Genomic DNA, 27,271 nt, shown 5'->3' on the forward strand with positions numbered 1-27,271 from the left:
CGTCATCGTTTGTGGTTTTTTTTTTTTTTTTCGTTCTCTTAGTCCATTATTCTTTGTTCTTTCCTGTTGACAACAAAATGTTTTGCTTAATTTGTGTTTTTTTTTGTTTTTTGGGTATTTTTTTAGTTTTCTTCTACAGAAAAAGTGCTTAGCAATGGCGTATGTCCAAAAGCTTATCTGAGATTCAAATCGGGAAATTACCGGATCGTACCATAATTATCGTACACACATTAAAAACACAGATATTCCTTCGTGCAACAACAACCTAAGTCAATTCCTCAAATTATTGCGTATAAAACAGGAAAAAAAAAATTATATATGCATTTTCATGAAATTATAAGTGTTAATAAAATGGTTTGCAAGACAGTTTTTCAAAATTAAATAAAAATATAAATGTTTAATTAGGATAAGTAATTTTCGAAATTGAGATTAAAATTTGAAAATAAGCGTAATTTTGATATGTAAAAACTAACTAGGCTATAGTGCAACATTCGGGTGGTGCAAACGTTTAAGGAGACCTTTGTTTACACCACACAACCTTCAGAATTGGGGGATGTCACCATTTTTACCACGAGCCCCCCCTTGTGGCACCATATTTTACGAGGCACCCTTTGAGGTAAATGTGTATTTTTTTTAAACGTGTCAATAAAAGTAAATTAATTAAAATTAAACTAGACAATGGTGCAACATTCAGCTTGGTGCAAACGTTTAAGGGGCCCGCCTACCTAGGCACACATACGGTGTGCAGAGCTTCAGGAAAAACAAAGCAATTTCAAAACTACTCAAGATATTCGAGTGGGGTCTATTTACGAATAGCATTTAAGAGTTCGTTGAGGGCCGAAAAGTACTTTTAATTTCGGATTAAGTTTTTAAACTGTATTTTTAGAAGCGTTAAAATGCCTAAAACGCGTGTTTTCAGAGTAATTTTTAGGCATAAAACAATCAGTACAGATTATTGAAAGCACTTAAGGGGCTTGCATAACACCTTTATCTCCATTTCTCCGCCATATAATGTTTCGGTCACCGCTCAAATTTCACAGTTATCCTGTGACGACGAGAAGACTGCGCGCCAGTTCAGAGACTTGCGCTTAGAGGCGATACCGCGCTAGAAGTACCAGCGAGCGTCGCACTTATCATCCCGCCTCACTAACACATATACACCCCTGACGAGACGGGCCCCTTAAGGAGACCCTTGGGTACACCACACAATTTTCAGAACTGGGGGATATGGCACCATTTGTGAAAAATGTGTGTATTTTGATGAGTTGTCAATAACAAAATTAATAAAAATAAAACTAGACAATGGTGCAAAATTCGTCTTGGTACAAACGTTTAAGGAAATCCTTGGGTACACCACACAACCTTCAGAACTGGGGGATATGGCACCATTTTTTACCACGAGCCCCCCTTTTGTGGTAAATGTATGTATTTTTTTCAGACTTGCCAATAAAAAAATTTATAAAAATTAAACCGGACAATGGTGCAACAATAAGCTTGGTGCAAACGTTTAAAAAGACCCTTGGGTACACCACACAACCTTCAGAATTGGGGGACATGGTACCATATTTTACCACGAACCCCCCTTTGAGGTAAATGTGTGTATTTTTTTTAAACTTGTCAATAAAAAAATTAATAACAATTAAACTAGACAATGGTGCAACAATTGGCTTGGTGCAAACGTTTAAAATGATCCTTGGGTACACCACACAACCTTCGAATTGGGGGACTTGGCACCATTTTTTACCACGAGACCCCTTTGTGGTAAAGGTGTGTATTTTTTTTCAGACTTGTCAATAAAAAAAATAATAAAAATTAAACTGGACAATGGTGCGACATTCGGCTTGGTGCAAACGTTTAAGGAGACCCTTGATTACACCACATATCCTTCAGAATTGGGGGATATGGCACCATTTTTTACCACGAGCCCCCTCTTTGTGGTAAATGTGTATTTTGATCAGACTTGTCAAAAAATAAAATCAATAAAAAATAAACTGGGCAATGGTGCAACATTCGGCTTGGTGCAAAAGTTTAAGGAGACCTTTGTTTACACCACACAACCTTCAGAATTGGGGGATATGTCACCATTTTTACCACAAACCCCCCCCCCCCCCTCCCCCGTGACAAAACGTTTATTTTGATCAAACTTCTCAATAAAAAAAAATCAGTAAAATTAAACTAGACAATGGTGCAACATTCGGCTTGGTGCAAACGTTTAAGGGCGCGGTTGAACAGAATTTTCAATTTGGCACCATTTATAGCTGTAATTTCTGGCGTTAAAATATGATTACTGGAAATGGTATTCATGTATGTAGATAGATTAATAAAGGTTATTTTAAAAAGTATAATAGGAGTTCCAATGGTTAATATTTTTTTCAATGTGAAAAAATTCCCAATTTATAATGCAACATATGTGCTGTAATACATGAGAATTTCAAAGAAAACTTTTAAAATAAAAAATGAAACTATAAAAAAAATTATATTATAAAAATAATCACTTTTTCGTACGGAATTAGCTCCTAAACTTTGAATGGAATATTATATTAAAGTTTTAAAATAATTTATTTCTCTGTAGTAGCATTTAATCAAAATTTTGAAAACTACATTTTTTGATCGAAAAACACATTTTAAACACATACTTCACATCGTTGAAAGAGGAAATTCCGTAGATTTTGAATTGGTACTTGCGGTTTACGTAGCCCGTATAGATTTTGAATGGCATGTGAAATACTTGTGCACCGCGCGCGGCAGCGTTCCGGTGTACTTCGAAACGCGCCGAAAGAATGCGCCACGACTAGCAAACCACGAAGGCCGCGCTCAGTGTTGCCAAGTCCAATTTTGTGTCTTCGCAGAGAGAGAGGAACGGGTTTTTTGTGATCTGTTGCCGTATTGCTTTGCAGTAAATGTGATATTTAGCTCAATTTTAATTCTGCAGTTATTATTATAACATATATATTTAAATAACGTATTTTGAATAGAGTTACCTTGTGAGGGAGACTAAACAAGCTTTGCAAATTTAGTCTCTGATTTAATTAATAATGTAAAAATTAGTTCATTTTCACGAGAATGGGCAAAGAGAAAAGCTCTTATCACCGGTTGAAGAAATCAAAGAAAGCTGTCGCAAGAGAATTGTACTTTCGGAATAAGAAAATTGAAAAATCAAATGACTAAAACACTCAAGATGTTGAGCAATCGCCGCTTGCATCACTGTTATAAACAGTTTTGTTAGTTATGCTTATTGTTACGCTAACATTGAATTAGGTAACATAGTATTTGTTTTATGTTTTTCACGTAAGTTAATTGCAGTTGCTCGAAATATTCAAAGCGTTTATTGTTTTCGCGATCAACACATTTTCTATTTAAAAAAAAAAAACCAAGTGAAGGATATAATTGAGACCTTTGTTTCTTGTTTGTAAATTTTATTTAATCCAGAATTCTAACTTCACCATACTAATAATAGTTGCAGAACTGTATAAATGTGAACACTTGAACGGCAGCGGCCAGTGTGAGCTAGGCGCCGGCCTGCGGTGCACGAGGACCCGGGCTCGGATCCCGGCTCGGGCAGAGCTGTTGTGGTGTTTGTTCTTCACACCATACTGCGGAAGGCAATAGCGAAACCATCGCAGAAACATGTCACGTAGAGAACCTTGGAGGGAAGTGGTTCTCTCCCCGACACCTCTCGGGTCGATACCTGCCTTCGTGGCGGATCACGCTTTCAATAAGTAATAGTATGGTAATATCATTTACCGAAGGGAGAGGGGTCAAGGCCATAACAGGGAGTTAGTTTTAACCGGTGCAAAGTATTCAAATAATTCCTAACTGAACACTTTGAAAAAAAAAAATATGTACTGTCCTACTATACACAAATTTATGTAAACATTTTGCAAACTGATGTATCCTTTGACTACAAAAGCTTATTTTACTTATTTTTTGCTTATTTGAGCACCTAAAAGTTGCAAAATACGAAGAAACTGCGATAAGTTACTGACTGTTTAAAAATTTTTGAGTGCAATATTATATTGTTACGGCCGCGACGAGCTGCAGTTGTGCGTGTTTCTGTGTCGTTTCGGCCCGCCTGTTCCTTCCCCTCGCCAAAGTCATTTTCTCCTGCGACATTCTACACTTTGGCGGTGCGCACTATCTTATGTCTGGCTCGCGTGATATCTCACCCTTTGTTATACATAAGTATGATATATACATAATTCTATATTGTTTGGTTTGAATTTTATGAAACACTTCCGTGCTTCACCACATGTAGCACGTACATGGCATTTCAATTTCTCCCCTCACGATAACAGCAACAGTCAATCTTTTTATAATTGAGTGTGTGTGTATATATACACACATAGTAATTTATTAATTGGAAGTCGGAAGGGACCAGCAGCTATATTTAAGATGTGTGATGAATGGGGCAAACCTGGAATACTTGAACGAAAGGGAGAAAAAAATTGTGGTCCTTGCGAAAACCAGCCGACCAACAACTTTGTTAGGACAATTGAAAAAAAAAATTGTTTACCCGACCCGGAATCAAACCCGTAACACCTTCACAGCTATTATAGTAGTAGCTACTGTTTTAAATTATTCACGATTTTCGTTGAGGCAATTCTACAGGAAATGTTGTGCTTAAAATAAAAAAATTAGTAATAAAATGTTTTCCATGACTTAAAAGGAAAGTAATGACACTAATATACTACTGGCTTCAGTTTCTAAAATTAGTCTTAAACTACCACTTGCTAAGCGTCCGATTTTCGGATGAGACATAACGTGACGTTCAGTGTCGGGATTGTAAACCTCTTTTTTTAACATGAAATCCCCACTTTTATAAATTGATTTCTGTCATATTTCCTGTAGCATTTACGATATTACACACTTGATTAGTAGCAGACTGTGCATACGTTTTTTTGATCTCTGCTGATATTTGTGAAATACTTGTTATTTCAGTCGTAATAAATTACCGTGATACCTTTGACACTGACTCATTACTGTCAAGATAATGAACATTTGACCATTTTAAATATAACAGTGTTTAAAGTATTTTTCATGCAGAACTTTTTCGTTTTACTTTTTATACCGATAATTAATGTTACCTTTCATATTTTCAGAATTCATAGTTAAAAATTACGGCCTATGAAGTGAAATGCACTATCTGCCTACAATAGAAAAAGCCACCAAAGTAATTAACCTTAATTGTTATTTGTTTCTGCAACACTGAAACGTTTGTTTTTTTGTAATTTATTTATTAGCCTTTATTTCAAGCAGTTAAAATAAACTCATTTCTTAAAACACACAAAAAAATACTGCATGAGCGAATGGCGCTAGTATTCGTACAACAAAGGTTGTTGCACAGTATCGCAGTAGCCTAACATGTGTCCCATTCGCGTTTTTTGCAGAATACATGCGCGGATGTACCACTTCGGACATACGTATCCCTCAATAATTTATAGCTGCAATACACAGAGTTAGGTTATAGTAGCCGAGGACTGTGACCCTCCGAGCCAAGTCCAGTGAACACGCAAGGCATCTAGACTGTTCGTTCAACGAGAACGTTTGGAACCATAATGTGGGTCCGCAAACATGGCCAGTGACAACTACTATGTATTTGGAGGGTCAGTAGCACCAGCTGTAGCATGATCCCGGATTTAGGGGAGGGCAACCGGGGCGAAAGCCCCGGGGCCTCCACAAACGGAGGGCCCCCACAAACGGAGGGCCCCTACAAAATGAAGGCCCCCACAATAGAGACTTCGGAAAAAAAATCTTTCAAATTCCGACAAGTAAACACTAGTATTTATGTATGTTTTTTTTAAATACTAAGAAAATCTACTTGATTTCAAAATAAATTATTTATTGGAAATCTCGACTGAAAAAAATGTTTCATTTTATTTGGAAAATAATTTGGGGCCAGGGGGGCTCCGCTCCTCTGTTGCCCCGAGGCCTCCAGACCTTTGAATCCGGCCCTGATGATCTTATTCAGGAGAATATCCAACTTCTGTATGCTTCCATGTGAGATTGTAACACCATCTGTCTCCATGTTACTGGCTGGCCCATGCCTACTAAGACATTGCATCTTACAAATGTTGGTCCCCTGCAAAACATGATTTGCGTATTACAATAATTTGAAGTGCTGTGTATTCATTTTTCCAATGTCTGTTCCGCATGCGTGCTATGGTACTTTTAGAGAAAACAATTTTTTTTTGTTGCAAATGTGAGCATTTTGATGTGGTTTGTTTTTGTAGATTAATTCATATGTTTCTAATTATTAGCATTTATTGTTCCGAAATTTGTAAATTAATATAGGGTAACTTGGTAACTACTACTAATTTCATCGGGCCTATGATTTGCGTCTATGCCTGGACATTAATTACTGCCTTGTATTATTGCCACCTCCATTCTCATGTCGATTTTAGCTCATATTACGTATTGAATTCCTGCACAATATTTACACAACAAGGCACTCTGGATTTTAAATGGATTGAATGTTTAAATATTGCGGTATTGCATTGAAAGTTAATGTGACCAACCAATTACATTAAACAGTGTGGGATTGGGATAATCAGGAAACTAAAACTAGATGTGTTATTTCTCAAAATTTATTTCTTGATATGTAATAAAATAAATGATAGAATAATGTTATATCTTGCTTATCCATTGTAATTTCTCTATTCCTGTGAATACTATTAACGTGGTTTAAATATAAAATATATTATTTGCGTACTGCCACTGAAGATGACAATGTGGGAAAAACGTTGTACTTAAATAAAATGTAAATTAAAAAAAAAATGCTAATAACAGCCAGCAAAATCTAAATATTTTACAGTTATTAAACAAACTCTATGTACTGCATTTCTTTAATTATTTTTGTACTACCTGTCCTTCAATGTTTCCTGCTGCGTTTGTGATTTCCTCATCGTGTCCCGCTGTTCCTGATCATCGCGCTAGTTATTAAAAAACCAAAAAAAGCTTTCCCTGGTATCCAACAGTACTTTCGGCCATTACAGTAGTTACACGACGCGGCACACACACTTTTTTACCGTGGGAACACAGCGCACCACAACTCTGCAGAACGCTTATAAAAAAAATTATTTTTCGGTTACAAAACCACGGATTTCTGAGTACCACGGATTTTCGGGGTCCGGATTTGCGAGAGTTTACTGTATCTGTTTAAACGTTTGCACCAAGCGAATGTTGCACCATTGTTTGGTTTATTTGTTATTGATTTTTTTTATTGACAAGTCTGATCAAAATACACACATTTACCACATAGGGTAAAAAAGTGCCATACCCGCCAGTTCTGAAGATTGTGTGGTGTAAACAAAGGTCTCCTTAAATGTTTGCACCAAGCCAAATGTTGCACCATTGTTTGGTTTATTTCTTATTGATTTTTTTATTGACAAGTCTGATAAAAATACACACATTAACCACAAAGGGGGGCTCGTTGTAAAAAATGGTGCCATATATCCCAGTTCTGAAGGTTGTGTGGTTTACCCAAGGGTCTCCTTAAACATTTGCAACAACCCGAATGTTGCACCATGTCTAGTTTAATTTTTATTTATTTTTTATTGATAAGTCTAAAAAAAATACAAACATTTACCACAAAGGGGGGCTCGTGGTAAAAAATGGTGCCATACCCGCCAGTTCTGAAGGTTGTGTGGTGTACCCAAGGGTCTCCTTAAACGTTTGCACCAAGCCGAATGTTGCACCATTAAATTTTTTACAAGTCTGAAAAAAATTACACACATTTACCACAAAGCGGGCTCGTGGTAAAAAATGGTGCCATATCCCCCAATTCTGAAGGTTTTGTGGTGTACCCAAGGGTCTCCTTAAACATTTGAACCAAGTATAAGTTTGCACCATTGTCTAGTTTAAATTTTATACATCAAAATTATGCTTGTTTTCAAATTCGAATCTCAGTTTCGTAAATTATTTATCCTATATAAACATTTATATTTTTATTTAATTTTGAAGAACGGTCTTCAAACCATTTTATTAACACTTATAAGTTCTTGAACATGCATATATAATTTTTTTTCCATTTTTATACACCTTAATTTAAGGAATTGACTTAGGCTGTTGTTGCACGAAGGAATTTCTGGGTTTTTAGGGTGTGTACTATATTTATGGTATGATCCGGTAACATATCTTCAGTCCCATTGCACAAATCTTTCAAAGATAATAAAGTTTTAAAAAACTGCAGGCATTTGAGTTATGGTTTAATATTTTTAATTTTTCTTGTCTTATTAGAGTTATTACAATTGTGCAACTTTCTAAAATCACTTATTAAAAAATGTATTTCAATATGATCTAGAGGATTCTTATTGTGCTATAAATTTCAGGAGTTTATCATAACAATATATATAGATTCCATGTCAAATCAACCAAAAAAAATTACCGTTTTCAACCCGACCTTCTCAGATTTGTCTGAATTTAGGTATGGTGGTAGCCCTAGTAAATACTAACATAGAGCAATTTTTATTTTATTATTATCCCTTCCAGTTTTTGAGTTGTACAGTTCCAAACATGGTCAAAATTCGGGGTTTTTTGCTCGCAATCAAATGTTGATTTATTTATAGGTTGAGTTCTAACAAAGCTGGAACACTAAAATAAACTCATTTTTGATCTTATTTGCTGGGTCTAAATTTGATATACAACATAAAAACAGTAAAAAAAAATTCACTTTTCAAAAAGTTTTAAATTGTATATACTGGTTTTTGAAAAACTGTACTTTTAAAATTCTGAAAAAAATATATGTTATAGAACAACATACTGACTATGAAAGCTGAAAGTTTTATTATGGGATGCCGATGGGTTCAAATTAAAATACAATTTTATGTAAAAGCGTGGGTCACTATTTTAACCTGCTGCAGTAAGGTTAGTAAATTTGCTTTGGAATATCAGTAAATTCAACAATAAAGTAGGCCTTGAAGTAATTTATAATATCACCTACCTAATATAATTAATATATTTTATTTTGGAAAACACTAATTGTTTGTGGTTTCATAAGCATATTTTTCAAAACAGTTATGTAGTTAAAAAATTGTATTGTAGCATATAAACAAGTAGGATAACTTAACAATTCTGACTCTCTGAACTGCACTGCAAATTGTTTTAACTGTTGCAATTGAACTGTCTGATGATTCACATTATTTAGCACATATTAAAAAATATTAGTACACTATATGTAAATATTGTACGGTTTTGAAAATAGTTTCCACTGTGCAAACCATCTATAAGGTTGGGGGTTGACTCATTGAATAAGTCTCGAGCATAGGAGCATTACACAATGCGAAAGGGTGTATGTTCTATAAGTATTACCTCACTCAGGTGTGTGTGTGCAAAAACAGATGAATAAATATATATAAATATAATAATATAACATATAGTGTTATGTTGTGTTTTGGTATCTCTGCACCTAGCTCTATATCGATCAGCTGATCGGTCGCTCCACTGAAACGTCTGTATTATTATAATTATGGGCGCCACTCTTAGGTGTATAATGTCAGATGTTTCTAAAGAATAGATAAGACAATGCACATAAGAGAAAATTTGTAAAAGTTTCAGGACAAATAGTTAAACTGTCGAAACAAGGAGAATTGGGATATATTAACATACATAATACAGACAATAAAGTACAAACGCGATTTCTGGGTCGTATTTAATAAAATAATAAATATTCAAATTAATAACTTGACATATGGCAACTAAATATGTGTTTTACCATGCTCAGGAATTAGGTTGCACACATGAATACATATACAAAAATCCGTTTTATCCCGTTTGTAAAGTTTGTTGTTTTCAGTTTTGGTGCGGCGAAAAATGAATAAATTATTGTTTATACTTTCAAAGTTCACTTCAATTAAGATGTACCGCGGCGTAGTTCATTATATGTGCCGGCAAAACACAGTGCGATCCTATCCCGTTTAACCTTTGGGTATAGGAATTGGATTGTGTATTCAGAGTAAAATTAATTAAAACACGTCTGTCTTTAGCATGTTGACGTAATTTCACGTATTAATCTAATGTTTTACATTTGTAGGGAAACAGATATGACGATTTTTGTTCGTAGACACTGTCTTTGCGATGGAGGAAATTGAGTCAGATATTACTCACGTATTTTCACTTCTAAGATCGCATAAGTTCTGATGCGCTCTATAATAATTACATATAATTAATGTAAACGTCGTTTGGAAACATCCTTTTTCCTTGGATGACCTAAATAGCTTCGTCGAATATCGGATTATTAAGGTATCCAAACCCCGGCGATTTTGACTGTGACGCCACAATTTTATAACTCTCCATTCTTAATTTTAGTTCCAAACACTTAATTATCGCAACTCGGTCTCCCATTGGCCGGAACGAAAACACCGTTAAGGTAAATTAACACTTTATAATAAAATCCGACTTCACCCAAAACGCCTTAAAGTGCCGAAACGTCACAAATTTAAAATGTTATTTTCCAACAATAAGCACTCTTTTATATAAAATCTGTGTCAAAAGCTTAAATCACCGTCAAAACCAATAAGGCCCTTGAGGGGTCTATTCAAATGCTGCTTAATTGTCAGCTTGAATTATGTCAAAGATTCCGACACACGTAGACACGTTCAATTACACAAAATAAATCGTTCAAACGGAAAAATATAAACAAACAACGATAAATATAATAAAATGTTAGTAAATAAATATTTCGTTTACTTTCTGTGCGTGAAATAGTCATAAATGTAACAGCACAGTTCTTCCAGTGGCAGTTTTTGGATTTAATGTTGCCTTAACATCACTGCTTCTGATATGTAAAATGTCAAGATGGCGAGGAAATGAGAATGATGCTGCCGGTCCATGCGGATGCAAAAAGCTAACCTCAGTCTCATCATTTTCTTCACTTTTATCAAGTACACATGCCATCCACCAGTGGTCATCGTATTTACAGGCATTATAGCCACCATGTGTTATTTTACTGAAGGGTACAGGATCAGTGTCTAAATCAGTAACCAGCACAACTTCACTTTTGTCTGAGTTAGAGTACAGTTTGGTCTTGATTTTGTTTTTTGTCAGAGAAATGTAAGAGTGCAACTTCTGGTTTCCAATGATTGGACAACATTTGTCAAATCTTTCTTTGAGGCTGAGTTCATGTCTTAAATGGTCTTCTGAAGTAGAGAACTGAAAGTGAATGCCTTTAATATTTTCTTTAGCAAACAAGTAAAATTGTTCAGGGCTCAGGATCTGGTCAGAGAGAGGTCGTTGAAGACTAGCACGAGCTGTTAGTCTCTTGACAGTCCCCTCCACACCATCACTGGCTCCTTTTCCATGGGCAGTAGCAGAAAAATACCATTCAGCATTGATTCCAAAATCTTCTTCATCATGGCATAAATTAATAAAGTTTTTTTTTGTTCTTATACTGAGCTGCTGAGCCGTCTGAAAAATAGAACATTTTGGTAGGTTTCTTACCAAAATATCCAGTTAAAAAGTCAATTAAATATGATTGGAATAGATGTAGTGCCACTGTGTCATGGGTCAAATGCCCAGATATTACAACATAGGGTTGGGTGGGTGAAAGTGATACATTAACAAAAAATTAACTTTTTGATATACAAAAAATTTGAAGAAAATACATTTGCTTATTTATACGTCCCCATTCCATAATGAATGTTATAAACATTTAGCTACATTTTATAGGAAATGAAAAAGTCTCAAGAAAGAAATAATTTTACCAAAAAAATTTTCATGTCTAGGTCCAGCAACTTTTGTTATATATTTGTGTGCATAGAAGATAGCTTCAAAATTATAGTTTTAAATGGTGCCGGAAAGTATCCTCTATGTTTTAATGCTTAGAAAGATAGTCTAACATCTATAACTTAGATACTATTACTGCTTAAATTTTTGGGGTGAATATGATACAGAACATGGGGTTAATATGATACACAGCATAGGGTGAATGTGATACCATAATTTTAGGTAGTTTTATATTATTTATTCATATTACTCTAAAACATAAAAAATGTACATGTAGAAATACTAGTTTTTAGTAAGCTGCTTTTATTCCTTTGATATTGTTGTATTTATTATAAATAGAGAGAAAATCCTTATTAGGACCACAGTATTTCTTCAATTTGTTGTTGACTGAGAATATCGTTCAATAATTGGACAGTATGTGGATAAATGATCAAAATTGTGTGTAGAATTTGTTTGACTAGTCACTAGTTGCATTTATGTACTGTGACAAAATGTATGCTTCTTTAATATAGAGGAAAAATATTCACTCTGTAACATGGCTTCATATTTTATGTCAGAACTCGAGGACCACTAAACTGATTGTCATTAAATTTTTTGTGGGTGATACACATGTATTTGACCTGTCTCACACGCACCCCACCACACTGATAGCGTTGCTAGGAAGTAGGATATAATGATGTATCTCATTCACCCCATCTGTGTATCATATTTCCCCCAATCGCAGAGTGAATATGATACACTAAATTTATTTTTTATCAATCTAACTAATTAATCTAAATTTTTATTGAGTTAGGGTTAGGTTTCTAAAGCCCTAAGAAATGTGTGTAATTTTTCTCAGTGTTGTGGTGCTCTTAGTTAAAATAATATTCAAAAAGGTTTGTTTTTTGTATCATATCCATCCCACCTGACCCTAACTGATATGTTTGATTTCATTATCATCATTGTAATAGGCAACAAAAGGGTGGACAGTTGCTTGAGTGTTCGTCCAATGGTAACCTTGAACCTCATCTTGTATTATAAATGTGTAATTTTCTGAAAAATCAGTAACTACCAAAAACTCTCCTATCTTGAGGTCACACTTTGTGTTTTTTTGAAAATTATATTGTTGTGTTGCAATAAAGGAGTGTCGTTTCAGCAAGTCCAACTTTTCAATCAAACAATCGATAAACTCTTCTGTTGGTTGTATCATTGGTTTTTTAAAGAAGTCCAATCAATGTAACCTACTTTTTGTAAGTTATCTGGTCAATGTTGTTAGAGTCTAGTGTTGTTTCGAAAAACTCTCTTAAAAGTCCAGACCCAGGACAGAATTCACACTCATTGAAGTAGCAGCAAGGCAATGGGGGATTGCACATAACTCTAGCAATACAATGCTTGTATGTTACTTCTTCTCCGGTTAATTTGGATATTCTGCAACCATCCAGCATAAGTTTGAAGTTCTGATGTGTTGTACAGACACAAACACAGTGCGTGCCACTTCCACCTGCTAGCAAACAGTTTTAGGCCTTAGTTCAGCTAATTTTGAGAAACCTATTTGAACATCCGTGAACTGATCTTTAAACTTTGCATAAATTTCTTTTAGGTTAGTTAATACTAATCTTTTTTGTACTTGTTTTTTTTCCCCATCCATTACTGTTGCAACTAAGTCTCTTTTTCCAGGCATGGATATACTAATGTCATCAGAGCAATAAAAGTTTTTCACCAATTCAACAGTTGTTTTATCAAGGACTTTTTCAGGTTTTGGGTTGGGTGATGACAAAATTCCATTCTCTTTAACTAGCTCTTTAACTTTCCTGACCAAATAGTTTGAACATGAAAACTCTTCCTGAATTATTGCTACTGGCCAACTTTTAGGTAAAACTGTTAACACTGTTATTTTCTCACTTCTGGAAGAACAATTTTTTTAATTTTTCTTTTAACTGAAGAATAATTTCAGATTCAGATGTGTTGGCTTCTTTCTTTTCAGGCAGAGGATAATTTTTCAATTTTAGTTTTTGAATAGTTCTTTTCAGCTAAACGCTTTTTCTTAATAGGTGTCTCACCCAATATTTGCAAAGAGTTGTTCAAACTGTCTACAAAAACATCAGTTATAATGTTCTCTGTTGAGTCTTCAGAACTTTGAGAGCTCTGGGATTCTATATCTAATTCTGGTTGAGGCCTAGTTACAATTTTTGATACTTTTTTTATGCATTTGTCACAGACTTTTTGAGTCAGCACTAAAGAGGGTAATTTTTTTTTATCATACGCTCATTAACATTTCGTAAGTTCTTCTTGTGATTGTTATGGCCTTTCTGACTGAATGGATTACAGCATAATGCAGAAATTTTCGGCATTGTGCATAATTTACTTAAATACAGTGTTGTATTGTTACTGAATCAGAAAATAAAATAATAAACACAAAACATAAAGCTAGTAGTTTGCAGTACAGGCCTAGACTTATAACTAATACTCAATTGTCCATAATACAGATAACTGGCCTACCAATTGCTACATATAGTATATTGTCATCACATCTGAACTAAAACATATTTATTTTAAACTAAAGGTCACACTTTAGGTTGTAAGAATCACTAATAAAATTCAATGAAGAATCCTAAACAATTTAACCATTTGCCACTTCACTCTACAAACTAAGTAACTTTTATAGGTTATGTCAGGAATTAGAGGAAAAACTTGAGAATTGGAGGGAAACAAAGAAACCTTGATAATTTCAGCTGATTTGCAGTAAAAAAAAAAAAAAAAACTTTAATCTTATTTACCCTATAACTACAGGGAGAGTAGAATAAGAACAAAATAAGCAGTGAATTCCTATGATAAAAATAGCCACTCTTCTACATAAAATTGTATTTTAATATGATCCCATTGGCATCCCATAATAAAACTTTCAGCATTCATAGTCAGTATGTTGTTCTTTAACATATTTTTTCCAGAATTTTAAAAGTACAGTTTTTCAAAAACCAGTAAATACAATTTTTAAAAAGTTTTTGAAAAGTGAATTTTTTTTACTGTTTTTATGTTGTATATTAAATTTGAGCCCAGCAAATAAGCTCAAAAATGAGCTTATTTTACTGTTACAGCTTTATTAGAACTCAACCTATAAATAAATCAACATTTGATTGCGAGCAAAAAACCCCGAATTTTGACCATGTTTGGAACTGTACAACTCAAAAACTGGAAGGGATAATAATAAAATAAAAATTGCTCTATGTTAGTATTTACTAGGGCTACCACCATACCAAAATTCAGACAAATCTGAGAAGGTAGGGTTGAAAACAGTATTTTTTTTGTTGTTGATTTGACATGGAATGACCCGACAGTAAGTAAGTTACACCTGGTTTTGTTTCAGGTTTTGAGTTCAAATTTGCATAAAGAAAATGTTTCCCTATTGAACAGTTTCATTCTTCAGGAGAATGTCAAAAGTCTGAAGTATATTGGTGTATTCAGACTAACGATGCACACTTCCATGCGTGCTTCTGGAAAATGTGTGGATCTCTTTAAATTAATGTTTCCTTATAGTGACATTGTCCAGAAGATGCAGCTAGGATGAGCGAAAATTGGGTAGACTATTTTGCATGGAATTGCTCCATACTTTCACGATGAACTTGTAGATTTGTGCTTGAAAAATCCACAGATAGTTGTAGGATTTGACGAGTCCTTAAACAAGGTTGCTGAAAAGGGACAGATGGATGTTACGGTACGGTTTTGGAACAATAAGCTAAATTGAGTATCGACTCGGTATTTGAACTCTGCATTCTTAGGTCATGCTACATCAATTGATTTGTTGACACCGTTCAGTAGTGCTCTCTCGAGTTAAAACAGATTAACATATTACAAGTGTCAATGGATAGACCAAATGTAAACAAAAAAATTTTGCGTGAACTCAAAAGTGCAGATGTTAATTTGAAAGATGTTGGAAGTTGTGGCTTGCACACACTTCATTGTGCCTTTAAAGCTGCTGTAAATGTGACCGAATGGAAGATTATTGAATTTTTGAGAGCTCTTTATTATTTGTTTAAGAATGTCCCAGCACGTAGAGCTGATTACATTCCTTTCACTGATTCTTTGGTATACCCAAGAAATTCTGTTCGGTTCGGTGGCTTAAAAATGTCCAGGTTGCAGAGAGAGCAGCAGAAATCCTCCCCAACGTGCAGAAGTATGTGACAGAAGCCACAAAGTTAAAGAAAGTACCAAGTTGCCAAAGCTTTCAGATAGCCCAGTCAAATTAGTTTTTTTTCCTGCATTAAATCGTGTAGTTCCAAAAGTTTCAGCAATGTATAGAGGGTGATCACGTGAACAACACCTAATAAAGTCCCACCGATTTCCAGTGCCGCCAGGTGGGGGGGGGGGGGGGGGGGTTTATAGGTCCTTTTTTTTTCAGTTTTTTGCGGATATCTCAAACGGTGAGTGGCACAGAAAATATTATAGTTATCCAACTTAAAGTTTTTTTAATTAACTGCATATTGGTATATCATGTTTATCTCTATGTGTTACCGTCTCAAAGCAATGAGCAGGCAAAAATGAAAAATATTTGAAAATTTTGTAGCGCCTCACGTTTTTCGTCAAAGTTTCCCACACAGTTATTTTCCATTCGATGTTACAGGAAATTCGTTTGTTAATAAGTTGTAGAACATTCCCTTCAATAATATGTAGCATTTACTAAATTATCTACAAGCAGTGAAAAGTTGAGCATTTTGAAGTTGAGGGGTAGATTTCGAGATTCAGCTACTTAACTGTTCATTTTTTAATTTCCGTTTTCTAGGGCTTTAACTCTCCGGAACATGTTATTTATTGTTCATGTGAACAAAAATAGTTTTTTTATTTCCAAAACAAGTAAAAAAAATATATATGAATAAATGTATAAATTATATAATATGAATATATGATATAGTATTACATATTTTTATGATATATTCATATATAAATGTAAACATATTTTATTTATATAAAATGTAATTTTTCCCACCATAGTTGCAAAATGGTAATTAGTTAAGTATCAAACACTATTCATAGCACATTTTGTCCATATTTGCATGTACATATTGCACATATTTATCGTGGGTTCCAACTCGTGTCCCTAATCATCGCTATACACTGTAAAAGCATGTCGTAACCTATATACCAAGGCACCATAATTTTAGTATAAAAAAGTAACCACTGGTGGAGATAAAAATATGTAATAATTTGTATTTTCTTGGCTTCTTGGTGTAGGCCGTGTCAGGAGATTGTCTTGCGATATTTCGGCAGTCATTGCCGAAACGTCGCAAGACAATCTCCTCACATGGTCTACACCCAGAAGCCAAGCATATGCAGATAACGGCGAAAGTCTGCGATCTTTATTAAGTAATACCCTAAATACTTTAAGTAGTTAAACATGCAAAAGTAAAAATATAGGTTTACACAACTTAATTCCCGATCACCCTTCCATCCTATCAAACGTTTCCAGCTGTTCCTACTCCTCTTGAATGGGAGGACAGTTAGTGCAAGCACCGTGGCAATTACCACATACAGGTGAGCTGTGTATACCGGCTTTCCAACCTGTGGTGCAATAGGGGCCTTGGTCTTAATAGGAGTAAGATATCCCCTATCTTCTCTTGTCCAACCCCAACATTCAGGGTCGAGGGATTCATTTCCAAACCACTGTTGGACCGGTAGGAACACTCTGCACGAGTGATGTAGAGCAGCATCTTTTGTAGGCAGCAATGAAGACAAGTTTGCTTTCATCTTGGCTGACGATTTGACGAAGCACATGTACCCGTGAATATAACAAAATATAACTACATTTTTTCATCAAACAGCATGCTTCAACTAAGTTATTACATGCAACACAAAAATGAAATGTACCCTATGATGATTGAGGTCATGCTCATGGGGTGGGGCCTGATACAACAGTAGGAACATTGTTCCCCAGCTTCAGCAATGTCTCCTGGAGTGGATGTGGAGTAGTAAAGCACATCAGCGATGTTTTTTGTTTCGTTGGGATACCGCTGAAAACATTTGACTATGGCTGCTTTACTTTTCCCATAAATTGCAAAGTGGTATCACATCCAGTGAAGCCATGGATAAAGAGAATGTACTGGCTGAATGGCAAGGCCTGAAGTTGTTGGGAGTAGTACAGCCTGTCTTCTGTGTTACCTCGTCCAGGCTTCATGAAAAACGCATTCATGTCTGGTGGTGTGAGTGCCACGAGTAAGACAAGCAGGCCTACGTCCTCGCCAACTACTACCACAGTTGAATGAGAGTTATTTTCTAATCCACACCTGACAATGCTGCAGTCGGCATCTCCTTTGGCTATGGTGAACTGTATGCCTTTTGCACCCAAAGCCTGTGCTAACATACTAATCAGCTTTGTTTTATTCCTTTCGTTGGAAAGAAAGTTTTCCTGCTGAACAGTAGCCACCATGCTCTCATCAAAGTCTATGTCCACTAATGTTTTACATGATGCTCTCCTATACTGTTCAGCTCTTTTCGTGGAATTGGTGTCTTTTTAACCTTCGAAAACCACAGCATAGTTGCAGCCGTAATGATTGATGTAAGACACATATTGATCGCAGATGGATGCGAACTTGGTGTTGTTGTTCCACTTAACTCTATGAAGGAGGAAGCCACCATCGATACTGTGAAAGTGTTTTTAATGTGTACTCTTTGATTGCATGAAGGTAAGGTATCGTAGAGAGCTGACGTTTTCGTTTTTCTCATGATCCCTTCATCAAAAAGAGTCATAGGGTATGGGGCTCACACTTCAACAGCTCTTCTACATCCCCTTCATTTTTCTTTGAAACTATGGTTCTTCGGAAAATCATTAAAGGCTCGACCACCATTACTTCGTTGTCCAGTTTGACAGTGTTGTTCATAGCAGCCAAATGGACTACTACATTGCTTAATTTCTGCAAAGTTCATTCCAAAAAAAAGTTTTCATTGTACGGGTTCCAATTTCCAATGCTTGGTAACAGTTGATGTTGATGGTTATATTACTCCAGTTGAAAGGGACATCAAATAATCACGTTCAGCAAAGCAGGGTGATCAGCCAACCACTGTGCAAGCTTCCTTCTGTCTTGGTCATCTCTGCTTATTCGTGATGCTCGAAAGTCAACATGCTGTTCTCCATTCATAGAATGGATTCCGGCAAACTGCTCTAGTGAAGAACATATGGCTGTAGCTGTGCATGCTCCTCCAACCCATTTCGCCAACACAGAATCACTAATGCCTCTCCCTCGTGTTAGTCCCCCTTCACTTTTCATGTCACGCATCAGTGTCACTTCAATTGCCAAATCAGACCACACTCCAGCCATTGGTGTATCAGTTCTGTTTACAGTGAAATATCCACGATCTATGAAATCCTCTTTAACTTCAGGGTAGCGAGTTGTTAGTCCAATCATGTCCTGAACATAGAGATGTGTACATTTCGCATAATGAAAATGCCCACTGGTATGGAAGAATGGAATCATCTGTTGGGCGCATGTCAAGTGGCCTTCCCAATTACCAGTCCGCTGTGCTGCAATGAACTTTTTCAACACCACCACCATTTCAAAGAACTGCACCCATAAAGCTGATGTTGGCCCAGCATCTTTCAAATGTAACAGCTCATTGCTCAATTTCTGTTGAACGCTGGCAAGGGAGGCATTTATTTTGATTTTTACTGAAGTTATTTCTTCCGAGGTTTTAAATAAGGTCAATAGTTCTTGCTTGTCATATGATGTAATACATGAACCTTCTAAAATGATGAGACAAAGCTGTCTGCACCAGTAAATGTCCTCTCACAGCTTTGCTGTAAGTCTTTCCACTCAAAATTTTGTCAACCAAGTTAGGAGCGAAAACACAGCACAACAGTCCCTTCAGCCCACTCCCCGCCATTGTTTGACCAATGCACCCCAAAAAGGACATAAGCATATGAAACCCACAAAGTATCATTTCCACCTTGCCGAGCAATGGATCATCATAGCTTGAAGCAACGATTTCCCATGCTCACGAGAGTTAAAGCCCTTGAAAACGGAAATTAAAAAATGAACAGTTAAGTAGCGGAATCTCGAAATCTACCTCTAAACTTCAAAACGCTCTAACTTTTCACTGCTTGTAGATAATTTAGTTAATGCTACATATTATTGAAGGGAATTTAATGTTCTACAACTTATTTTCAAACGAATTTCCTGTAACATTGAATGGAAAATAACTGTGTGGGAAACTTTGACGAAAAACGTGAGGCACTACAAAATTTTTCAGAATATTTTTCATTTTCGCCTGCTCATTGCTCCGAGACAGTAATACATAGAGATAAACATGATATACCAATATATATGTAATTTAATAAGCTTTAAGTTGGATAACTATAATATTTTCTGTGCGACTCACCGTTTTCGAGATATCTGCAAAAAACTGGAAAAAAAAGACCTTTAACCTTCCCCTCCCCCCCTGGCGGCCCCGGAAATCGGTGGGACTTTATTAGGTGTTGTTCACGTGACCTCCCTCTACACATTGCTGAAACTTTTGGAACTACATGATTTAATGCAGCAAAACCAACATTTTTAGTCCTATTTGACTGGGCTAAGACTGTTGCATCATCTGTTAAAGATAAAATGTTGACAGCTAAACTTGCTTTCTTTGTTTCTTTAGCAAGTGAAATTGAACCTTTCCTTCGCAAGTTTCAGGATGATGTGCCTCTAGCACCACTGCTTTATGGTTCTTTAAATAGTGTTTTGCATTCTTTAATGTCAAGATTTTTAAAAGCAGATGTTATTGCTGCAAAGTCAGTGTTGTGTGACATTGATGTTCAGACAAGAATGACTTGCAACCTGTAAAGAATTTGGATATTGGGTATGCTACAAGAAAAGCTCTTCGCGAATAAAATGATGTGGTTGAGAAAGACATCCTATTGTTTAAACGATATTGTCAAATTTGTTTGCAAAAGATCTGCAGTAAGTTATTGGTTCGTTCACCTCTGAAGTTCAAGTTGACCAAAGCCATATCATTTTTAGATCCAGCAGTTTCTGTTCTACAGGCAGTGCGTGATGAACGAATGAGGTGTTTCTTGGAGATATTAGTAGCAAACAACTGGATCTCTGGCATGACCGCAGATCGCATAGATCGTCAGTTCAAGAGTATTTTCAGTCTTCCCAATTCCAGGGAATAAATGTTGGCATTTTGTGTGAAAGATCATAGGTTAGACAGATTGTGGCTTGAAATGATTCCTGAGACTGGTGATTACCAAGATTTGACTTCCGTCTTAAAAATTGTATTTATTTTGTCTCATGGAAACAGTAGCTTGGAGAGAGGATTTTCGGTAAATCGAGAATGTATAATTGAAAATCAGAAGGAAATGTCTCTTGTAGCACAAAGACAGGTATATGATGTTGTGCTAGCTGAAGGTGGAATTGAAAAGCTACACAGATAACCAAGAAGTTACTTCGTTTTACCAGAAATGCAAGAACCCGTTATTCTGAAGAAGTGGAAAAGCAGTCCAGAGAAGCAGATGAGGAAGAGAGAATTAAAGTGGGAAAAAAACGAGCTGCATCCATTGATAAACAGTTGGAGTTTAAGAAACAGAAGTTGTTGGAGGAAGCACGAAAGCAAGCTTCTTTGATCGAAGAAGAAATCAAAGCCCTAACAAAGTAACTGTGATATTATGTTGGTTTTTTAGTTTAAAATGAACTGGTAAATTTCTTTTTTAAGTTTGAGGAACCTCGTCTAAAAACTGAAATGTGTCTTCAAATTGTACACTGGTGACATGACTAGGGTTCTTGAGGCCGGAAAAAAACCATGAAAAATTGGGAAAAAAACACCGAAAACTTGGTTTTTTTCATCAGTACACAAATTTTATGGAAAAATCGGAAAAAATAAAAATTTACATAAATAAATAGATGGATATAAAAACCCTTTACTTTCACATTAATGAAAATGATTTATAGCAACATGGTTACATAGTGCTCAGCATTGTTTCTTAATATATTATAAGTACACTTTTAAAAAGACTGAATATATAAATGAACATGTACATACAATTCTTGTAGTAGGCACTCAAGACAGTAGGTAGGTTAGGCCCTAGGCATTATATCACCTGTGGCTGTATCTCTAGATCCAATTCTGAGTCTGACTCTGAAATGTTTGATTCCTCCTCCTGACTTTGTCCATCTGCAACATGTTCTGGTTGACAGACACATGACGAATGACAATGTACATTAGGAAAAGACCTCCGCCTAGGAGTATTTTCTTTAAATTGTAAGTTGCTTCTGATGGACACTAGCTTCTGTACCTTATCTGCAGTCAGGCAATTTCTAGTTTTAGAATGAATTGCAGCAAACTGAGACCAATTTCGTTCACAGGCTGCAGTTGAAGGTGGTAAGGACAATAATCGCACTGCCATGTGAGATAGAGGTTGTGTAGTGCACAAACCCTGTCACCATATAACTGGTGTAACATGTTTTTCTGTGCTCCATATAGCATCTCTTGACCAAAATCCTGTTGATGTCCTGAATTCAGCAAGATTTTATAATAAAGAAGTTACATCTAGTCCAAGATTCGGTGTTAGTTTGGTGATGAAATCTATGGCGGACAGCACTTCATCATCATCTAGCATAACTCCTTTGTATCTTGGATCGAGCAAGTTTGCAGCACAGTGTATAGGCTTCAGAATGAAGTCTTAGCGTTTCTGCAGTACTTTCACAACTTTGGCTTCTTCGCTTTTCGTCAAGGGTGATGCTGCAGATGAAGATATTACTTCTTTACATAACTCAGATATGAAATGTGGAACTTCAGACAGAAGTGCACTGTCTGATTCAGACTTTGTTAGAGCTGTCACAATTGGTTTTAGGAGGGACAAACTTGTTGTAATTTGTTTCCAAAATATATCATTATCAATTAAAAATATTAAAAATACAAATTTATACTGTAATATACTTACCTCTTTTAATTTCCAAACAGAAAGTAAACAATCTTGCTGCTGTAGGCCCAACACTTACAACAATGTCTCAACTCTCACAAGTGATTGTCTTATAAAGAAGTTTGGCCAACTGCCAACAAACAAAACTCAAAACTACTAAATTTCCTTTAATAAAAACATAATAGCCTACTTAAATATTTATAACAATAAAAGTAGATTCAATAATTAATAATATTTAATAAGTTAAGTTTGAATTTATAATTTTTTTCCAATTTTTCCAATTTTTTGGAAAAATCTGTTTTTTATCTGGTTTTTTTCCTGAATTCAATTTTTCCGGAAATTTTAGAACCTTAGACATGACTGATATAACCATCATAGCTTTCATTACATATTTTTGAATAATATGTGTGACTGTGTGAACTTCATTTCAAAATTTGATGTATTTCATGAAAGTGATATTTGTTAACTCAAGTAGAGCACCAAATTTTGTACCTATGATGTAGTGGTTGATAACATCAGAAAGGATCTTTTTTTGAGTAATGTTTTCATTTAATTTAAAGTGCAATATAATAAATGAGGTTGGTAATTTACTGTTTGGATACAATTTGCATTGAAAGAAATTCTAAGGGAAATTTTTAAGTTACGTCACAGCAAAGTATTTTAACAGTTGGAAATTTCAGGGAATTTTTCGGCAGAGTATCTGTAGCCACCCTGAAGTGTTTCTTTTAGCACCCACTCAGAAATCTTCGGAACCTTTCAGTCCCCGCTTCCCCTTTCTTTTGAAAGTTTTAATTAAGAGTCGTTCCTGCCACACAGAGACTTTGCACCGCACTATCAGACTGACCACTTCACATCCTCGGCCAGCCCACAGCAAGACTTCACTTCTGCCGTCACACGAGAATGTAGTCGTCTCATAAAGGGATGTTTTCCCTAAGTTTTTTTTAGACCTTAATTAGTCAGTTGTGTTCCATGTAGAAATATTTTGCTAAATTCGAATTTCTATCAATGATGAGTGCGCCCGCGTCAACCGCGCTTGATCGGGACGGTCTTTCACCTCCCGGCGGGCACATGTTCTCAGTGCTATGAACTACACCCCGTTTTGGTGAGTTTTGACAACCTCTCTCTTCCCCGACCATAATTTTTTTGTGAGCATTTTTGCCCGTTTAATGACTGTCTGTGAATTAGTTCTAATCATGTGGGATTTGGCTTGTTCACAGACAGGGTTCAAGAGCCGGAGCAAGCATGGCGACCGCATATTTTTTTTCCTGTCCTCGGACCCAGGACTGCTTTGGCGCCCTGGTAGTCCAACTACAGCGTGAAATATCATCTTCAGCTACCTAGTTCCAAAAATCATATGTATTTCCAAATTCTCCGTTAGACCTCCAGCGTGCCAAAATGCGATAATTAGAGATCTATTACACAACGTGCCAATCATTATAATCCTGGGATTGTTTATTCTTGTTGTTAATTGTTTATTCTTATTTTTAACTATGGTGGAAGTCATCTCGTAATATATTTACAAAGGGTCGACCCTACGAACCAATATTAACCCAATTTTTGTATTAGCAACCATTGTAATGGCTAATGAATAATGCATTAGTCAATTTATGTATGTCAAGGAACTAACTTCTTTATCATGTTAATTGTTTTAATGTTTTTTTTTGGCTGAGTTTGCAGTAACAAAAGTAAAATAAATAGATTCACAGATATAGATGAAATTGCATTTGTAATTTATGTGTTTGAAACTAAAAGATCCACCAGTCTCCGAAAGTTTTTCCAAGGAGACATTTATGTTCCACCAGTGTAGAGAGCAGAGTGTATCAGCATCACCACAATTCATTACACCTGAATATCGTTCCTGAATGCAGTGGAGACATTTATTATGTGTTTATGTGTTTGAAACTAAAATATCCACCAGTCTCCGAAAGTTTTTCCAAGGAGATGTTCACCAGTGTAGAGAGCAGAGTGTATCAGCATCACCACAATTCATTACACCTGACAATCGTTCCTGAATGCAGAGTAGACAATTTTCTTCTTGAATCGTAAATCAAGTTTGATGCTGTGTCTTATTTGACTAAAAGATCAAATGCTTTTGTGACTGTACCTACAAACCTTAAAATTGGATAAACAAAGGTCAAGGGAATGATTTGGAGCCCGACAGTAATTGTGTTGGGGTGATTCCGAACTGGGCCTTAATTGGCCTGGGAAATGGATTTAATACCCGTTTGAAGTATATTAAGTGTTTTCCTAACAGTCCAGTCCACTTCAGCCACATTATTAGGATATCATCTTGATAATTCACGAATTTGTCTGCAGGACTTTTAAAGTATATAATGTATGCTTCAGGTGATGTATGAGCAGGAGTATAAATGTTACCAAACGTGTTAAGAACTTGGTTTTTGCAGTTTTGATTTTAACACAGATAGCTTTAATTCCTGGTGATCATATTTTCGGGATGGCAGAATGATTTTGACTTTGTTTTTTATAGCAAGCTTTCTTTTCCATCATTCTTAGTGCGTGGTCTGCGTGAGTTCTATATATGTGTTAGTTGTTAAAAAGTAATACAAATTAATACTGTAGTTATTGAATCATGTTTCTATAAGAAAAATTATATTTTGATTAGAAGCAACTAAATTGTCATAAATATTCAAAAGCTTTGATTCTTAAGGCTCTAATGTTCTAGTAAAATATTTACACTCAATTCACTGTGGCAAAAACTAAACTTACACTTTTTTATACCTTCATGCACTCAATTTTAAAGAAACAAAAAATTATATAAAACTGTGCATTTTATTCAAGCTTAGTTTCATACATTTATTGTAAGCACCATAAGACAAAAGACAGCATGTTAACTCTGATAGACATGTGTTGTATGTTGCAGCCTGTACATCAGTGAGGATGTGTCCATGGGTGCGTGGCTCGGCAGCGTAGAGGGAGTTCAGCGAGTCCACGACCCGCGCTTCGACACAGAGGCCACGTCTCGAGGCTGCTCCAACAGCTACCTGGTGACACACAAACACAGCAGTGCTGACATGCAGCAGATGGCCGCGACACTGCAGTCCACGGGTCGGCTGTGCACTGTCGAGTACCGCACAAGAAACTCTTACATATACAACTGGAGTCTACCACCATCCCGATGTTGCTCCCGCACTGGCACAAGTGTGCCCTAACAGGCCAGCTGTACAGGGTGAAGAATCACTCGAGGTGAACTTATGTGTACACCTGGAGTCTACCGCCATCCCGATGTTGCTCCCGCACTGGCACAAGTGTGCCCTAACAGGCCAGCTGTACAGGGTGAAGAACCACTCGAGGTGCACTTATGTGTACACCTGGAGTCTACCGCCATTCCGATGTTGCTCCCGTACTGGCACAAGTGTGCCCTAACAGGCCAGCTGTACAGGGTGAAGAACCACTGGAGGTGCACTTATGTGTACACCTGGAGTCTACCGCCATTCCGATGTTGCTCCCGTACTGGCACAAGTGTGCCCTAACAGGCCAGCTGTACAGGGTGAAGAACCACTCGAGGTGAACTTATGTGTACACCTGGAGTCTACCGCCATTCCGATGTTGCTCCCGTACTGGCACAAGTGTGCCCTAACAGGCCAGCTGTACAGGGTGAAGTACCACTCGAGGTGAACTTATGTGTACACCTGGAGTCTACCGCCATCCCGATGTTGCTCCCGCACTGGCACAAGTGTGCCCTAACAGGCCAGCTGTACAGGGTGAAGAACCACTCGAGGTGCACTTATGTGTACACCTGGAGTCTACCGCCATCCCGATGTTGCTCCCGCACTGGCACAAGTGTGCCCTAACAGGCCAGCTGTACAGGGTGAAGAACCACTGGAGGTGCACTTATGTGTACAACTGGAGTTTACCACCATCCCGATGTTGCTCCCGCACTGGCACAAGTGTGCCCTAACAGGCCAGCTGTACAGGGTGAAGAACCACTCAAGATGCTCTTATGTGTACAATGCAAGTCTTTTATCCCAATGTTCTCTCGTTCAACATTTCCTCATGTATCGGACCCTACTACAGTCTAGGAACAGTTGGTGATGTAAAACGATATATCAAGGCAATATTATTTATAGAACTGAAGTTTGTTATATGTGTTATAATACTATATATATTTTAAATTAAATAAGGTTTTGTACTATAGACAGTATCTACTATGCGTTAACTTTTAGCATCCTTTAGCACCACTGTGACATGACAATGTTGTTTGCTTGACAGCAAATTCTGTTGTTAGATGCAGTGTCCTAAACAGTGGGTGTTTAGTCTGTAAAACATATTAAATAGGGATTTGTCGGTTCTGTAATTTTTTCGGTTCCGGTTCCAGTTCGGTTCTTGGAATTCGGTTCGGTTCTTCTCCGGTTCCGGTTCCTGTCTCATTGGTTGTGAGAATAATCAATCTTTAAGAAAAGAAAAAAATATTTTGCTGTCTCATCTGTAGTATTTTATATAAAATGGTCTATTCCGATATCAAATACATAGGAAATGAACATGCTCAATTGAATGAAATGATTCACTTAAGATTTTTGTTTAAGAAAACAAGTATTTTGACTCTATCAGGATCCAAGCGGTTACATTTTTACACGCTTTATATAGCTTCACCTGTATGTTTGTTTGTATGTTTGTAAACGACTCCTTTGGGAGCGATTTTGACCCACTTTAAACGGCCAGATTTCA

The 27,271-nt window shown here is 36.3% G+C and overlaps 1 protein-coding gene across 2 annotated transcripts in view; it reads left to right on the top strand.

The window, feature by feature from the left end:
- LOC134535758 (beta-1,3-galactosyltransferase 6-like) overlaps positions 1–26,747 on the top strand; it is a 50,964-nt gene extending 24,217 nt beyond the window's left edge. The window contains exons 1-2 of one of the 2 annotated variants that reach the window (XR_010075698.1): positions 15,416–21,317; positions 25,467–25,556. Coding sequence is in view for 1 of the 2 variants with exons in the window: in XM_063374999.1 (XP_063231069.1) it covers positions 25,467–25,755 (289 nt within the window). In the remaining variant the exon portion in view is untranslated. Of the gene's footprint in view, positions 1–15,415; positions 21,318–25,466 lie in introns of those variants that run through there. The other variant, XM_063374999.1, reaches the window with a different exon arrangement.
- The last annotated feature ends 524 nt before the right edge of the window (positions 26,748–27,271 follow it).

The sequence above is a fragment of the Bacillus rossius genome, chromosome 10 (assembly GCF_032445375.1).
Source record: "Bacillus rossius redtenbacheri isolate Brsri chromosome 10, Brsri_v3, whole genome shotgun sequence".
Classification (NCBI taxonomy): domain Eukaryota; kingdom Metazoa; phylum Arthropoda; class Insecta; order Phasmatodea; family Bacillidae; genus Bacillus; species Bacillus rossius.